The sequence below is a fragment of the Phocoena sinus genome, chromosome 12 (assembly GCF_008692025.1).
Source record: "Phocoena sinus isolate mPhoSin1 chromosome 12, mPhoSin1.pri, whole genome shotgun sequence".
In the NCBI taxonomy this organism is placed as follows: Eukaryota; Metazoa; Chordata; class Mammalia; order Artiodactyla; family Phocoenidae; genus Phocoena; species Phocoena sinus.
The window spans coordinates 36,166,599-36,184,830 of NC_045774.1; the positions used below are offsets into that span (position 1 = coordinate 36,166,599).

The 18,232-nt window shown below is 37.7% G+C and overlaps 1 protein-coding gene across 10 annotated transcripts in view; it reads right to left on the bottom strand.

Moving 5' to 3' along the window:
- The window catches only part of NCOA7 (nuclear receptor coactivator 7), a 158,626-nt gene that overhangs the window by 31,369 nt on the left and 109,025 nt on the right, over positions 1 to 18,232 (bottom strand). For 8 of the 10 annotated variants that reach the window (XR_004352511.1, XR_004352509.1, XR_004352514.1 and 5 more), the window contains 2 exons: positions 15,557 to 16,602; positions 14,152 to 14,320 (listed from right to left, as the gene is read on the bottom strand). Coding sequence is in view for 2 of the 10 variants with exons in the window: in XM_032651065.1 (XP_032506956.1) it covers positions 14,152 to 14,320; positions 15,557 to 16,602 (1,215 nt within the window). In the remaining 8 variants the exon portion in view is untranslated. The remainder of the gene's footprint in view (positions 1 to 14,151; positions 14,321 to 15,556; positions 16,603 to 18,232) is intronic. The other 2 variants (XR_004352508.1, XM_032651067.1) reach the window with 1 other exon arrangement.

Below are 18,232 nucleotides of genomic sequence, written 5' to 3' on the forward strand. Positions count from 1 at the left end.
GGGGTGGGTAGGGGGGTGGGCACCCAAGCAAGCAGCTAGTAAGTCTGATTCATGTTTCTTAACACTGAAACACAGAAGGGTCACAGTGGGAGCAAGAGATCCTAGAGATGTTAAATGGATAGAATAAGCTGGATGTTGTGACTGAGCAATGTGGGGAGATGACTGAGAAGCAAGGTTACGCCCATGTTCTGGCTTTGGGGGCTGAAAGGCTGGTGGTACCAGTTACTGTGATGGAGAAAACAGAAAGCAGGAGTTAGGGGGACAGTGGCAGGGACAAAGATGGAAATAAGGGGACTTCCCTGGTTAAGACCTCGTGCTTCCACTGCAGGGGGCGCGGGTTCGATCCCAGGTCGGGGAACTAAGATCCCGCGTGCCGCGGGTAAGACCGAAATCCTAAGGAAAAAGAACAAACTTTTTCTTTAAAAAAAAATGGAAATGAGAAGCCCAGTTTAGAGCATGATCTGTTTTGAGTCTCTTTGATCCATGGATGATCCAAATATCGAAGGTTACTAGGTATATATGTGTCTGGGGCTCAGTAGAAAGTTCTAGACTAAAGATAGCTGAAAATGATTGGCACATAATGAAGAGAATTAGGTGCAGGCAACTGTATATACAATGAGGAAGAGAAAGAGTCATTTAAAGGGTAACATTTAATGAAGAAACAAACTAGGAAGGGATGATAGAAGGAAAGAAGGCGTTAAAGAAATGAGGGATGGTCAATGGAGTCAAATGCTGCAAAACGTTAAAGTCAAATAAGAACAAAATAACGCCCATTTGTTTATCACAAACGAGAGAATGCCTCGCAGATTCACCAATCCAAAGCAGCAGGATGCTCAGGGAAGGACCTGGGTACTTTGTATGTTTAAAGGCTTCTAGATGAGTTTATTACAAGGCTAATGGCACCCACTGATCTAAGCCATAACTTCTTTGTTAATGCCATATACTTTCATATCTGTGAAACAATACACTCCGCCACAGGCTTCAGTCCCCAACACGCCTGAATCTAGAAACTGGGGATGACCACTCCTGTGAGGGGAAAAGGTGCCGGACTTCACTTCCTCTCCCCAGTGCCTCAGTACCTGAAGGTTGTTCCCCTGTCAAGTGCAGGCTGGGAAAGGGCTGTAACTGTCAGTCTAGAGAGGGATCACTGCAGGGTGTATTGTTTGGGGAATCAAGGATTTACGCAGGTAGAGAAAAGAAGGGAACCACCTGAATTCGAGAATATAGTATTTTTAGAGGTGCCAAGCTAGAAAGGTCCTAGACTTACTGCGAAAAGCCCATAAAACGACTAATTCCAGTAAACCCCCAGATTCAGGCAGATCAAGAAAAAGCTAGAAAGGTAGGTCAGTCTGCAAAGAGCTTTTAAAAACAAACAAGGGGTTTAGACTTGAATCCTGAAGGCTTAAGATATTTTGGGGGCAATGTGACAAGATCAAAATATCTTTTTAGAAGATGTGGCCATAAGGTACAAAATAGATTTTAAGGGGGGGACTTCCCTGGTGGTCCAGTGGTTAAGAATCCACTTTCCAATGCAAGGGACGCGGATTCAATCCCTGGTCAGGGAACTAAGATCCCACAAGCCATGGAGCAACTAAGCCCATGCATCACAAGTAGTGAGCCCGCGCACCACAACTAGAGAGAAGCCCGCACACCACAACGAAGATCCCATGTGCCGCAACTAAGATCTGATGCAGCCAAATAAATAAATATTTTTTTAAAAAATAGATTTTAAGGGGAGTAACTAGAGAAGCAGAAATTATAGTTTACGTATAAAGTGCTGTGTTCACAGTAATAGTCATATAAAATAAGGTACCTGGGTCTTCAGAAGATGGAATATTATGTGGTTTTTTTGTTTGTCTGATTTTGGTCAGATAACCAACCACTGTAGCACATAAAAGTTCATTCTAATAATGAGCCAGTGCTAGAACCAGCCTGAACCAAGTTAAGACATCGAGCATCAGAGAAAGGACATTGTAGTCAAGCTCTTTATTTCCATACAACGTTCTGATTAGACTACTTCAGTTCAATTAATGAGCACCCATAGAGTATCACCCATAAAATACCAGTCACTTCCTCTCCCCATAACCTCTGAAACATATCTAGCCAGACGGAAGGCACTTGATCAAAGTCCGAGTTGAATAAATTTGAGGATACTGCAAATTTTCATTCCCTCACTAGCCAAGAAATGACTTTGACTGTATGAAGTATCCCTTTCCCACTCCCATTTCAGTGATTTGTTAGCCCAAAGAGTATAATCAATACAGTTTCAACTACTTGCTCTGGAAATTGGTTATGAGAATGGGATTTGAAATCAAAATGACTTGAGCATAAATCCTGGATTTGATGTTTGCCAGTTTGAACAAGATATTGAAACTCAGTGTGTCCCAGTTTTTGTATTGGTAAAATGGAGAATAACGCCACATGGCTCACAGAACTATCATGAGTATTAAGTGAGATAACCCATGAAAAATAGCATCCAGAGTACCACGACCAGCTCAGAGTCAAGAGGGTATCGAGTGCCCTGCCTGCCCTCTTGGCTCTCTGACTCAGAGCTGGGGAAATGGATAGTTCAGCTGGTGAGTTAGTTTCTTTGCTACTCCCCTTTGAGTTTCTAAGAGTGGCAATCCTACTTTAGAGGATGAAGATATCGTAAAAGCATCTTTGTGAAGGTAGGTGCTCAACCAGAATAATCTGATGCACTTTACAAAGTTGCAATTCAAGCACCAGAATTATATAAGGGTCCAAAGGTGCTTAGACCCATAGTTTGAAAATGAATAAGATTTCAGATACACAGCACATCATGAAAAGCTCAGTACTCATGACTTTCAGAATTTATTCTAAATATTCCAAAACTAAGACAGAATATTTTTTAAAGACAAAAGGAAAATACAAAGAAGAGTTGAAAGGTAGATCCTGACTAGGACATCAACCAGTCCTTCCTAACAATGTAAGATAGCTTTGATGGACAAAAGGTTACATAAAGGGTCTTTGTGTCTTTGGCTGCTACTTCTAGAAATGTGAAAAAGGGCAATAAATCTCAATTTGTATTTACTATAGTATAAAACCAACAAAGATTGGACTAAAATGGTCTCTAGATAGATAGAGAGAGATATCCAAGTATCTCATAAAGTTAAAATGTGATTAGAGACAAATTTTTTTTAAAAAAATCAATTATATTCCATTATATCAGTACAAGGAAAAACAGTAAAGAGTAGAAAATACAATTAAGAAATTCCTACAAAATCCTATTTAGAAAACAGTAACTATGAGCATGAAACTCTAGATAGAACTAAGGACTAGCAATGAAACATATTTAATATGAAATACTTATTACTTACTTATCCATGGGATGAGCTTTCCGCTGAATATCTTTGGGGGAAATGCTGACTAAAGAAAAGGCACCCTTCCTAAAAATGGGGGCTTGAACACTTGGTTCTACTCTTTGAGGTAGGCAACCACGGAGAACGCTGGAGAGAGAATACACACACTTGCAGGAAGTACCTACTGCTCACGTATTGGATCTGAGAAATATGCATATGACATGAATAGCACGTTTTAAAAGGACAGACACCTGTGTGCTCATGGGTACATAACTTAAATTTTTAAGTATTAAAAAAAAATCCCAACCATTACAAAGTGCTTGGGAACTTCAGTTATTCTTGACATTATGTAAGGAAATACCACGCTTTCTAAAACAGAATCAACTTAACATATATGATGAGTTTACTCTAAATGTGGGCAGGCACAAAATGTTAATTATCCCACGTAAAACAAAGGGCTTGTTGATCTCAATTAGAAACAGATTAGAGAAACATGGTATTTTAGATAATTTTTAACAAATATATATTACAAAATATAAATATCAAGGTATAAATTAATTTCTCATTAAAAGAGTCACACAGAATAAAAATCCTCAGGCCACTACTCACTTGACTCCGTAACAAATGTTATATAACAAGTGTTCACTCAACTTTAAAATAAAACATTTAAAAAGCTACATTTGCTTCCTTTCTCTTCTACCAAATGGATAGAGAATCATACCACTTAGATTTCCCAGTATGTGGGGCAAAGTGCACTCATGCTGGTGCTGTATAAATTGCCACACACTTTCCTGTGCAACCTGTATTTAAACGCCTTACACGTACCCTTTGGTTTCGTAAGACAACCTGAAGAATTTTACAAAGGTGTTTAATATAGTGTTGCTTATAATGGAAAAAAAACTGGAATAACCTTATATACAAAGCAGAAACATAATTAAATCAACCAGGAAACATAATGGGGGCTACTAATTATATTGTTCATATACATATAATAGTATAGTAGTACGTAATGTGGAAAATATGCATAACATATTAAGTGGGGAAAAAACCAAATTGCAAAATAGATTCTACCTTCCTCTCCCCTCCTGCTTATCTGTATGTTCAAGTGTTGCTAAAACTATCTTAGCATAATTATTTTCAAGTTTAAACACATTTAAAAATACCCATGGGCTCTCTCTTTCCCCCTTCCCCTCTCTTATTAGTTTACTTATTACACAAATCACACTAACCAATTAATTCATCTTGGATTAAACATTTATACATGATTTGGTAAATTCTACATAATTCCCAGTTAACTCCATTTCCATCTTATTTATTTTAGAAGCTGGATATTATGAAATCAATTATTATGAAACACTTCAGAGATTGAGGCCATAAATAATTGAAAAAAAAGAAAACTTTTAATTTGAATAGGAATTATTGGTTCTTTCTAAGAAAGGAAATATCTCAGTGTTAAGAAAGGAAAAAAGACAATTGTATTTTTTATATAGAAGAGTATCCAAATGTTTGGAATACCATCTATATTGTCTCTAGAAAGTGCGAGGAACTGTTTTCACAAGATCCTCAGGGTAGGTTCCCAGTCTTACTCATTTATAACTAGCCCAGTGCCTGCCAGGACATACACACTCAGTAATTGTGAAACTATGATCTAGTTACTTAACCCTCACCATGACCCGTTTTTCAAATTAGGAAATCATGTTTCAAATGGATAATGTATCTCATTCTAGGGCCCACAATTCCTAGGGATTCTCATTCATCTCAGTCCAATTTGGGGGCTCATTATTCCATTGGCCAGAGCAGGGCAACCCAAGGCGCCATACCTCTTCCAGGGCAGGACATGATTCTGTCTTCTTAGACATCAGATAGCTTCTGGCACAGGCTCGCACAGAGTAAAGGTGCAAAAAATAGATGCTTGTCAATAACAACAACCTTATTGCCTGTGGTACTTTATCAATTTAGGATTATCTTCCCGATAAAATATTCCTTTAGGAGCAATAGTGTTGGGTTTTTTTGTTGTTTTGTTTTCAAATTGAAGTATAACTTACAATATTATATTAGTTTCAGGTGTACAACATAGTGCTTTGGTGTTTTATACATTAGGAAAGGATCAGCACAGGAAATCTAGTTACCATTTGTCACCATACAAAGTTATCTATTGTAGATTTCTGATTTGTGGTTACCATGGGATTCATGTATGTTGACCTATAACTACACTTACTTGTTTTAAGCAGGTAATTATTTAAGTTTCAACACATTCTAAAAGACCTACATTTTTACCCCCCCCATTTTGTGTTTTTGATGTCATATTTTACATCTTCATGTTTATCCCTTAACTGTTTATTGTAGTTATAGTTGACTTTACAATTTTTCATCTTTTAATCTTCTTACCGGGACTCTCTTGGTGGCACAGTGGTTAAGAATCCGCCTGCCAATGCAGGGGACACAGGTTCGAGCCCTGGTCCGGGAAGATCCCACATGCTGCGGAGCCACTAAGCCCGTGCGCCCCAATTACTGAAGCCTGCGTGCCTAGAGCCCGTGCTCTGCAACGAGAAGCCACTGCAACGAGAAGCCCGCGCACTGCAACGAAAAGTTGCCCCCGCTCATCGCAACTAGAGAAAGCCTGCGCACAGCAACAAAGATCAAATGCAGCCACAAATAAATGAATAAAATTAAAAAAATAAATCTCCGTACTGGCTTATTTCAGTGGTTGATCCACAGTCTTTATATTTGTCTTTACTAGTGGGATTTTTCCTTTTCTATAAATTCTTCTTGTTGAAGCTTTTTCTCTTCCACTTAGAAAAGATCCTTTGACATTTGCTTTTAGAGTTGGTATAGTATTAATGAACTCCTTGCTTATCTGAGAAGTTCTTTATCTCTCCTATTCTGAATGACAATCTTGCCAAGTAGAGTACCCTCGGTTGTAGGTTTTTCTCTTTTAGCACTTAAAATTTATCATGCCACTCCCTTCTGGCTTGCAAAGTTTCTGCAGAGGAATCAGCTGATAGCTTATGGGGATGACTTGTACATGACTCTTTTTCTCTTGCTGCCTTTAGAATTCTCTCTTTAAGTTTTGCCATTTTAATTACGATTTGTTGGTGTGGGGTCTCTTTGGGTTCATTTTGTTTGAGACTCTCTGTGCTTCCTGTATCTGGATATATGTTTCCTTCTTCAGGTTTGGGAAGTTTTCAGCCATAATTTTATCAAATACATTTTTGACCCTTTTCTCTCTCTTCTCCTTCTGGGACCCCTATAATGTGAATGTTAGTATGCCTGGTGTTGTCCCAAAGGTCCCTTAAACTGTTCTCATTTTTTTCTTTTTGCTGTTCTGATTGCATGATTTCCATTATTCTATCTTCCAGATCACTCATGTGTTCTTCTGTACCACCTTGTCTGCTGTTAATTCCTTCTAGTATGTTTTTCATTTTAGTTATTGTAATTCTTCAGTTCTGACTGGTTTTTGTTTTCTAGTTCCTTCTTAAAATTCTCACTCTGTTCATCCATTCTTTTCCCTAGTTCAGTTAGCATTCTTATTACTAATGTTTTGAACTCTTTATCTGGTAAATTATTTATCTCTGTTTCATTAGTTGTTTTTTCAAGGGAGTTTTCTTGTTCTGCTGTTTGAAACAACTTTCTCTGTCTCTATGAAATTAGGTCAAACAGTTACCTATCCTGGTGTTGACGGGATGCCCTTGTGTGGAAGCATACTGACACAGTCTGCATGTGGCTTCGGTGGGAGAGCTAGATATGAAATGAGCACAGGTCATGTCTTTCCCCAGGGTGTGCTGGCAGCTCTTACCTTGGTGGCAGGTGGAGCTGGCGATGGAAGCAACAGAGCCAGAGCCAGGTGTGAGCTGGGGCTTCTCCTGTGCTCAGTGGCTGACACTTCCTCACTGGGGGCAGGGGCAGGTCCCAAGGTGCTGAAGCAGAAGCACTGAGGTTCAGGTCTGAGCTGGTTCTGTTCCCTCTAAGTGTGTGCTCTCCCTGCTCCCAGCATCGGCACCTTTGCCCCAGAGGAGCAAGAGGCTGGAGCGGGCACCTGGAGTGGGCCGGGGCAGCTGCTGGGGCAGTCCCATTATGCCAGTCAGCACTCCAGACCACACACAATCTGCTGGCTCCATGAGCACCAGGGAATGGCTCCTCTTCTGCATTCAGAGGCAGTGCCAGGTCCAAGCTGGCTCCTTGCCCACAACTGTGCGCTCTCCTCGGCAAGAGCAGCCTTAGCCCTAGCGGGGAGCTGCATCAGAGAACAAGAGGGGCCCAGATGTGCACTGAGGTGGTCATGGGAAAATGCCCATGAGAAACCAGTCGGCATCCTGGTCAGTTTCATCCTGAGCAGTTTCAGTCTGCTTCCTCCGCCTTGTTTCAGGAGAAAGCAAGTGTGTGCGTGCTCTTCAGGAGCAGAGTCTAAGTTCCCCGCAGCCCCCCTGCTATTCCCACTGGTCTTCAAACAAGCCAAGGGGTATCATCTTCCCTGTACTGGACCCCAGGGCAGGGGCACCCAATATGTGGTTCAAACCGCTCACTCCTCCGGGAGTATCTCCCAGCCCATCTAATCTCCTTCCTTTTCTGTGTCTCCTCCTAGAGGCACAGGTCCTGACCTGATCGTTTCTCTTCCCTTCCTGACTTTGTGTGGATCATTTTTTACAGCCTTGGTTGTACAAGAGTCTTTCTGCCAGTTTCCAGTTTGTTTTCAGTGAGAATTGCTCTACTTGAAGATGTATTTTTGATGTGTTCATGGGGGAAGATGAGCTCAGTGTCTTCCTACTCCATCATCTTGATCTTTAAAATTACTACACAATTACTGACTATATTCCCTGTATTGTACATATATCCCAGGACTTATTTTATACTTGGAAGTATGTACCTCTTAATCCCCTTCACTTATCTTGCCAATCCCCATGGCAACCATCCAGTTTGCTTTCTGTATCTGTGAGATGGTTTCTGTTTTGTTATGTTTGTTCATTTGAATTGTTTTTTAGATTCCATATAAGTGAAATCATACAGTATTTATCTTTCTCTGTCTTACTTATTACACTTAGCATAACACACTCTAGGTCCATCCATATTGTTGCAAATGGCAAGATTTCATTCTTTTCTATTATGGCTGAGGGATATTCCCTTGTGTTTCTTCCTTACCCATTCATCTATCGATGGACACTTAGATTGCTTCCATACCTTATTGTAAATAATGCTGCAGTGAACAATGGGATGCATACATCTTTTTGACTTAGTGTTGTTTTCTTCAGATATATACCCAGAAGTGGAACTGCTAGACTGTGTGGTAGCTCCTTTTTTAATTTTTTGCAGAACCTCCATACTGTTCTCCACAGTGGTTGTACCAATTTGCTTTCCCACCAACAGTGCATGAGACTTCCCTTTCTCCACATCCTCACCAACACTTGTTACTTCTTGTCTTTTTGATGACAGCCATTCTGACAGGTGTGAGGTAGTATCTAATCATGATTTAGAATTTATTTATTTATTTTTGGCTGTGTTGAGTCTTTGTTGCTACGCGCGGGCTTTCTCTAGTTGCGGTGAGCAGGCATCTCATTGCGGTGGCTTCTCTTGTTGCAGAGCACGGGCTCTAGACGCTCGGGCTTCAGTAGTTGTGGCGCACAGGCTTAGTTGCTCCACAGCATGTGGGGTCTTCCCAGACCAGGGCTCAAACCCGTGTCCCCTGCATTGGCAGGCAGATTCTTAACCACTGCGCCACCAGAGAAGTCCTCTAATCATGATTTTGATTTGCATTTCCCTGATGATTAGCGATTTGAGCATCTTTTCACATGCCTGTTGGCCATCTGTATGTCTTCTTTGGAAAAATGTCTATTCAGATCCTCTGCCCACTTTTTAACTGAAATTTTTTTTGATACTGAGTTGTATGAGTTCTTTATGTTTGAGTTCTTCATGTGTTTTGGATATTAATCCCTTATCAGACATATAATTTGCAAATATCTTCTCCCTTTCAGTAGGTTGCTTTTTCGTTTTGTTGATCATTTCCTTCACTGTGCAAAACCTTTTTAGTCTGATGTAGTCCTATCTGTTTATTTTTGCTTCTGTTGCCCTTGCCCAAGGAGACATATCCAAAACAATACTGCTGAGACCGTTGTCAAAGAGCTTATTGCCTATGTTTTCTTCAACGAGTTTTATGGTTTCGGGTCTTACATTTACATCTTTAATCTATTTTATTTTTGTATGTGGTGTAAGAAAGTGGTCCAGTTTTCCCAGCGCCATTTATTGAAGAGACTGTCTTTGCCCCCATATTCTTGCCTCCTCTTTTGTAAGTTAATTGCCCATAAAAATGTGTGTTTATTTTGGTGCTCTCCATTCTGTTCCATTGATCTATGTATGTTTGGTGCCAGTATCATACTGCTTTGATTACTATAGCTTTGTATTATAGTTTGAAATCAGGGAGTATGATGCCTTCAGCTTTGCTCTTCTTTCTCAAGATTGCTTTGATTATTTGGGGGGTTTTGTGGTACCATACAAATTTTAGGATTATTTGTTCTATCTCTATGAAAAACACCACCGGAATTTTGATAGGTATTGCATTGAACTTGTGGTATGGACTTTTAACAATATTATTCCAATCCATGAGCATGGGATAGCTTTCCATTTATTTGTGTCTTCCTTGATTTCTTTCGTCAGTGTCTTATAGTTTACAGCATTTAGGTCTTTTACCTCCTTGGTTAAATTTATTCCTAGGCATTTTATTCTCTTTGACACAATTGTAATTGGAATTATTCTCTTAATTTCTTTCTGATAATTCATTATTAGCATACAGAAACAACTGATTTTTGTATATTGATTTTTGTATTCTGAAACTTACTGAATCATTTATTAGTTCTAAGAGGTTTTTTGGTTGTTGCTGTTGGACTCTTTAGGGTTTTCTATATATGATATTGTGTTAGCTACAAATAGTGACAGTTTTACTTCTTCCTTTCTGGATGACTTTTCTTTTTCTTGTCTGATTGCTGTAGTTAGGACTTCCAATACTATGTTGAATAAAAGTGGCAAGAGTGGGTATCTCTGACTTGTTCCTGATCTTAGAGGAAAAACTTTTCAGCTGAAGTGAGTCTTTTGTATGCAGCATATAGACAGGTCTTATTTTATCTACTCAGCCACCCTGTGTCTCATGATTGAAACATTTACTGCATTTATATTTAAGTGATTATTGATAGGTGTGTACTTATTGCCATTTGGTTCATTGTTTTCTGGTTATTTTTGTAGTTCTTCTGTCCCTTTCTTCTTCTCTTGGTCTATTCCCTTGTGGTTCAGTAATTTTCTTTAATGTTATGTTTGGGTTCCTTTCACTTTATTTGCTTGTATCTATTGTAGGTTTTTGTTTATGGTTACCATGAGGTTCATACATATTGACATGTGGGTGTATGTACATGTATATACATATATATATATATGCATACACACACATGTACATATACATGTGTGTGTATATATATAGTTTATTTTAAGCTGATAGTCATGTAAGTTCAAACATATCCCAAAAGCACTACATTTTTACCACTCCCCTCCATGTATTATGTTTTAAGACATCCTATTTTACCTTTTATTTTGTGTATACCTTAACCATTTATTGTAGTTATAGTTGATTTTACTCCTTTTGTCTTTTAACCTTCACAGAAGCTTTTTAAGTGGTTAATCCACTGCCTTTACTATATATTTGCTTTTATCAGTAAGATTTTTTTGTTTCATATATATTTTTATTTCTAGTTATGGTCTTATCTTTTCCATTTAAAGAAGACCTTTTAACACTTCTTTTAAGACCTGTTAGTTCAGTAGTGATGAGCTCCTTTAGTTTTTGCTTGTTTGCTCTGTATCTCTCCTTCAATTCTGAATGATAAACTTGCCAGGTAGAGTATTCTTGATTTTAAGTATATTTCCTTTCTACACTTTAAATATATCCTGCCACACACCATGGCCTGCAAAGTTTCTGTTGAAAAATCAGCTAATATCTTATGGGGCTTCCCTTGTATGTGACTAGTTGTTTTTCTCTTGCTGTCTTCAAAATTCTCTTTAACTTCTGCCTTGTTAATTATGTCTTGGTATGTATCTCTTTGGGTTCATCTTGTTCGGGACTCTCTGTGATTCCTGGACTTGGATGTCTGTTTCTTTCCCCAGGTTAGGAAAGTTTTCAGCCATTATTTCTTCAGAAAAGTTTTCTGCCCCTTTCTCTCTTCTTTTTCTGGGACCCCTATTATGCAAATGTTAGTGCATTTGATATTGTCCCAGAGGTCCCTTAAACTACCTGCATTTAAAGTTTTTTCTTTTTGCTGTTCTTATTGGATAATTTCCACTATATTATGTCTTCCAGATCACTGATCCATTCTCTGTATCATCTAATCTGCTGTTGATTAGGAACAATAGAGAGGAATAGTGAAACATGTTTGTGAACTTCTGTCAACAGGAAAACATTAAGGAGCTGCGGTGCATTCCATGAGCCAAAGAGACCTGCCCATAAGAGTACACTGTCACACAGAAGGTCTATGAGAGCATCTTATGACCTAGAAAGAAAGCCACTGCTAGGGCGACTTCACTCTGCTGCTGAAACTCCAATGATATGAAGACCCATTAAATAGAAAGGCAAGAAGAAATGCTCAGTTTGATGTAGCAAGGGAGTCCAGAAATTATCATCAGAGTGAGAAAAGCACTGCATGCCACTTCCTAGCTCCTTAAGGACTTTGTTGACCTTAAAGTCCTGAAGAATTTCATAAATTGGAAATAAAAATGAACTTTTATTTCTTGTGCACTTGGAGTTCTGGGTGGGAGCTAACTATAGAATTTCTTCATCTTTCCCTATCTTAAACTAAAATGTAGCTTTTCTTAAGGGTAGGTAGAGATGGAAATACATAAAGGAACAACAGAAAAAAAATTCCTAACATCTATACAAAAAATCATTAACATAGTGAGATAATGTCTCCCAGAAAAATCTTTGGTTAATTAATGATTAGCTTAAGAAAGAAAACTAAGAATGTCAGGTTATTTGTTAGCCAAAGACAAATAAATCATGGACACTATAAAACACAATGTAATAGAATTCAACAAGTGACCTACTTTAAAAAGCTCACAAAAACCACCTCTGTATGAGGTCAAAGAGAAGTACTATTTCAGCATTACAGACTTATTCTGGGTTAAAGAATGACAGTAAAATAACTACATGTGTGAGACTGCAAAAAATTTACTCTAGAAGATTCTTTGGTATGCACAAGTCTCATTGAAGATAATAAAATTGAAAAATCCTAATGTCCTTATATTTTAAACAGTACATTTCTCCAGAGAAAAAAACATATGATAGGTAGTTTTCCTGACGGATGAGGAATCCACATAACCTAAATGTGGCTGAAAGTTTCAGTGCTTTGTTTTCCCCACTTTTAAAATCAGTTTGTCCATCTATGACATCTGATTCTAGAACACTGATTTTAACAGGATTTCAGAAATTTATTATTTAAAAATATTTCAACAGAAGAAATGTGAAAGACACATATTTTCTTTGTATCTCCTCAGTGTCCTTAGTTTAAAGTTTCGTGGAGATAGCATTGGGGCTGCAAGCACAGGACAGGAGTGTATTTTGTAAATAGGAAACAGATTATGTTTAATGTCTATGTAAACATGGGTCTGTGTCTAAGCCAGAAAAAATATTAACAAATTTGTTCATTAAAATCCTATTAATTATCTTCACATTAAACTATGATTTATTAAAATCAGGCAACTCGATGAGAATTATCATTCTGGGTACTAATCAGCCAGAAGGTGTGCTCATGCTTGAAATTTAATTTTCTTTATTAAAAATTCATGCTTTGGAGTTCTCTTGTGGTCCAGTGGTTAAGACTCGGTGCTTTCACTGCTGTGGGCCCGGGTTCAATCCCTGGTTGAGGAACTAAGGTCCCACAAGCCACACAGTGCAGCCAAATAAATAAATGAAATGACCTCTTCACTACTGAGATATCAGGGGGAAAGTTCATTAAAAAAAAAAAAAAAAATTCATGCTTATGGAAGCTCAGTGAGTATTTGTTCTTGGTAGGTATGTTAGCCAAAAAGTATGCCTTGATGACTAGCTAGGAGAAGGAAAAATGTGTGGATTTAACAATTTTGAAAACTAATTGCAAGGCCTTTGTAAAGAAAGTATATTTTATTCTATTACATACAAAAGAAAAACAATTTTTTCTAAAAATAATATTTCCTAAATATTTCTATTATAAAGATGTCTTCAGTGACCTACTGCTGAAGAATGTCTATGTCACTATGCCTGCTATCCTAGACTGTCACATCACCAATAAATTTTCTTCTTTGGCAATTTAAAAACACAAATCTCTTTAGAGGTATATAGCCCCTCAAGCGTACCCAAGTGATCTCATGTTACACTTCTCACGCTGCTGAGTCACAGATACTTTTCTCCATAAGGCGAAAGCAATCTTTAGTCCCCCCAGAATAACAGGCACTTTAAAATTACAATCATGCCTCTCTATTGCACTTGGGGTTTGGATCTGCTCCATCATATTCCTTTATTCCCAACAGAATAGCAATTGCAATTACTGGCACTTTAGAATATCTCAACCTTCCTTCATTTAAAATTCAACTGGGTAGAAAGTTTTGAAAGTGGTTCGGCACACAGTACCTAGGATAATCTCAAATTTGCTATATTGAAAACACCCCTTAGCAGAAAGCTACTGAAATAATATCCTTCTAGAAATTCTAAAATGTACAATTAAGAGAAACCTATTATTCAAGAATAAAATTATTTCAAGATTAAATTAAAAATCAAGATGCAATTAGAATCTACTTGACCAACAGATTTCCCATTCTAGCTCACACTCACCTCTCCCGAGGAACAGCAAACCAGTACTCTGGTTGCTTTCTTCGTTTGCCATACTGCTGGACCATGGCTGCAGTGTGAGTGGCAAAGGACTTTCTCATTGGTTTTCCCACTTTAATGCACAGAAACATGGGTGGAGTCTTGCTTTTCTCTTCTTTTGAAGGAAGTATATCTGAATCACACATGAAAAAAATTTCCTCATTATTGACGATATTGGTGATAGTTGCCATAAACATCATACAACATCATCATATTAGGACTAATTAAATTTTTCAGATTGTCTTTAGCACAAAAGGAAAAAGCTTTGGATGTTTCAGGTTTGTCTACAACACATGAGATGCTACAAACTAGGAATAAGGATAAAAACCAACACACAAAACAGCAAAGGGTGGAGAATTGTAACAACCCACAAGAATACATATTAATGAACGGTACTGAGGACCCAACCATACCATAACGCAATTCAGTTTAGAACTGAAATACCTTCAAAAACCTTTTAAAACTCCTTTAGATTTAGAAATTCAAAGTGAAAAAGGAAAGTTACCTGAAAGATGTAAAAAAGCGAACTACTTTTGAAATAGAATTCTATGTCATAGTTTAATGTTCAAAATAGATAGCATATATTGCTAATTTTTCCCAATTACAGTTGAGCCCTGAACAAAACAGGGTTTAGAGGCACTGACACCTGTGCAGTTAAAAATCTGTGTATAACTTGAGACTTGGCCCTCCATGGATTCAACCAACCATGGATGGCGTAGTACTGTATTTCGTGTTTATTGAAAAAAATCTGTGTATAAGTGGTCCTATGCAGTTCAAAACCTTCTAATGTAAAGATATACCATTTTGAGAAAATACTGTTCTCAAATAATTATACTACTTTTGCTATTGCATGTACAAGTTTTAGGAAGGCAGCTATACAGGCATACCTTGGAGATATTTGTGGGTTTGGTTCCAGACCATCACAATAAAGTAAATATCGCAATCTAGTAAGTAACACAAATTTTTTGGTTTCCCAGTGCATATAAAAGTTATGTTTATACTATACTGTAGTCTGTTAAGTGTGCCATAGCATCATGTATAAAAAAGTACATCTTAAAGAATCCCTTATTGCTAAAAAATGCCAACCATCATCTGAGCCTTCAGTGAGCTACAGCAGTAATATCAAAGATCACTGATCACAGATCACCATAATAATGAAGTCTGAAATCTTGCAAGAATTACCAAAATGTGACACAGAGACATGAAGTGGGCAAATACTGTTGGAAACAAGGTGCCCACAGACTTGCTTGACACAGGGTTGCCACAATCTTCAATTTGTAAAAAGAAAAAGAAAAAGAAATGCATTATCTGTGAAGCACAATGAAACAAGCCTATACAACAGAATATAAAGACACTAAAAATGGCTTACCTTCAATGGGTACCTGAATTCTCTTTAATAGCCATAACTGAATTTCAGATTTATTATCCATTTGTGCACCTTGGCAGCTGTTGTCCAGAGTAGGTTCCAAAGAGGAGTCCGGATACACTTTATTCATATTTTCTTCTGTAGAAGAGCCTAGTTGCAATGGAAGGGGTGCTCTCTCTTTCACCCAGGTTTTATCTGGCTGTTCATTGCCCTCAATTGGGGGATCACCTGCCTGGGGAAGAGAACTACTAAGAGTGATGTCTATTCCCACTGGCTCAATACTTTTGCCATCACTTAATTCTGCCTTCTGCAAGTTATCAGGTAACTGTGACCCTTCTTTGTTCTTATTAAGGTAATATTCAATGAGTTTAACTTTATCTAGATCTTCATGTATGTTCAATGTGTTTTCCACCTGGCTTTCTGGGGAACCAGACTGCTTGTCCACCTCTGGCATTATATCTTGCTTCTCACACGTTTCTAAATCTAGGGTCCCCTTCAATTCAGCATCACACTCTGTTTCTGAAAAGTTCAGGGCTGACTGCACCTGCATTTCCGTAGTAGAACCTATTGTTTGTGATTTAGTCTTCCTTAGCTCCGCTGGGTCAAGAGAAAGGCACTCCTTTGAGGTGTCTCTTTTGTCCATTCCACTATCATTTTGAGAAGAAAGTTCTTCCAAGTCAACGAAGTCGTCTTCTTCTCCTAAGAGAGAATTTTCTTTGGCTATAGATTCAAATGCAGCCTGAGTGTCAGAAAGTTCCTTGCTGACTTTAGCTACTGCGGCAGACCGTTTGATTGCCTCTGCAGAGAATTCCAGTTTCTTTAACTTGTCTGACACAGAGCTGTCTGAGGGTTTCTTTTCTGTGTGTTCTGTTGACTTCTCCAAAGCTCTTGTTGATTTGGAATCTGAAGTGATGGTTCTCTCTCCATTCTGCTGCCGTTTTTCTTTGTTGAGAGATTTGAACTTACTGAATGGGTTGATATCCTTTTCTGAAGCCAGGTCTTCCCATTCTCCAGGCCTGTACAGAGGACAAAGATCCTGAGGTAGGTCACTGTGGGGGGAAAAATGGTGGGTGCACATGGAATGTTAAAGACAAAAACCAAAACAAAATGGATGAAAGGCACAAAACAAAACAAAACCCAGCCAAAAACCAAAATATAAATATACTACAACTTAAATTTATGTTTAAAGGACTTTAAAATAAGGAAATGAAATCCAGAAATCGACTTCAAAATGAAAAATAAAATCAATTATAAAAAGTGGCAAAATAAAGAACCATGAGAGCTGCTCGCATATCCTATTAGAAGCAAATGAATGGTATTTGAGGTCATTTATGAACATGGAGATGTCACCCACCAGATTTTTAATGATGAAATAATGTTTCTGATTTTCATGAAGGACAAAGGAGAGGGACTGTTTCAGTACTATGACTAAAATTCCTTAGATATTCAAGGCTTTTCCTTTTTTATAAAATAGTACATAAACCAACTACATTAATTCTGAATGGCTCATTGACTGAGTAGCTACTCGTTTAACTGCTCTATAAAATGACTGACACTGAACCATAATTTTGGAAGATCTGATGCTTCCAATAAAAGACATCCTTCTACTCCTGAAGGAGATGCAAGAGGATGATTTCCACTATTATTGTGGATATACAGCACCTGCTCCATTTTACAGTTTAAAATTTTATAGTTACCTGGGACACAGTCAATTTTTTCCCTTAATAACAGATGCTTTACTACGCAGATTTGAGGTTTTATCAGTTACTCATTGCCATAAAGTAAAATTGATATTGTAATAAAATGAAAGAGTTAAGAAATTTATACTAATTATTATAAGTAAGAGCTCATTCAATTTACTTTTCTATAAAATTTTGAACTGGGACACAGTTAATTGTTCTTCCTTAATAACAGATGGTCTACTACCCAGATTTGATTTACACAGAAAACATTGATTAAACATGCTCTCCAAAGTGTAAAATAAATTGTCAAGAAACACTTTTTTAAATCTGTATTTCCGCTTACCCTAGTGTCGATAGTGGGTTAAAACACAGAGGTATAAAAACCCTATTTAAAAATAACATTTTTGGATTTCAGAAATAAATTTTCTAAAAAGGCTAGATCATATTCAGGTAATACTTTATTATTCTTGCTTTGAAATAATTATGACAATACTCAACAAAGTGCCAGGAAGTTCAAGTTACTGAACTTGAACTGTCTCCCCAAAGTTACTGAATAAATCACTTGCATGGAACACCCATGCTTTTTCCAATACAAAATAAAAGCCTATGTAATTGTCAGGCTCTGACAAACACTTTAAAAAGCCTCTAATTCATAATTCATTGCAATTCAATAATCATTCATCGAGCCCCTAAACACCACATGCTAAAAGACAATTGTAACAGTATCTCTGTTCTTCAGGAACCTGCACATACAAAAGTGTTCTGCTCAACGTGAGCAGATTAAAGATGCTTCAATCCTAGAGTCAAATAAGTTAGTGTAATGTAGTATAATTTCCATTTTCAGACCCAAAATTTAATTTGGCATATTAAAGGCCAAAGTAAGTCCTGTAACAAAGAAGCCCAGCTTTTCACATACTTAACTAGCAAATTAATAAGCAAAACCATCTTCCATGAACACCTAAGCCCCTTCCTCATCTCTTCCTTCTCTAGCTAGCTT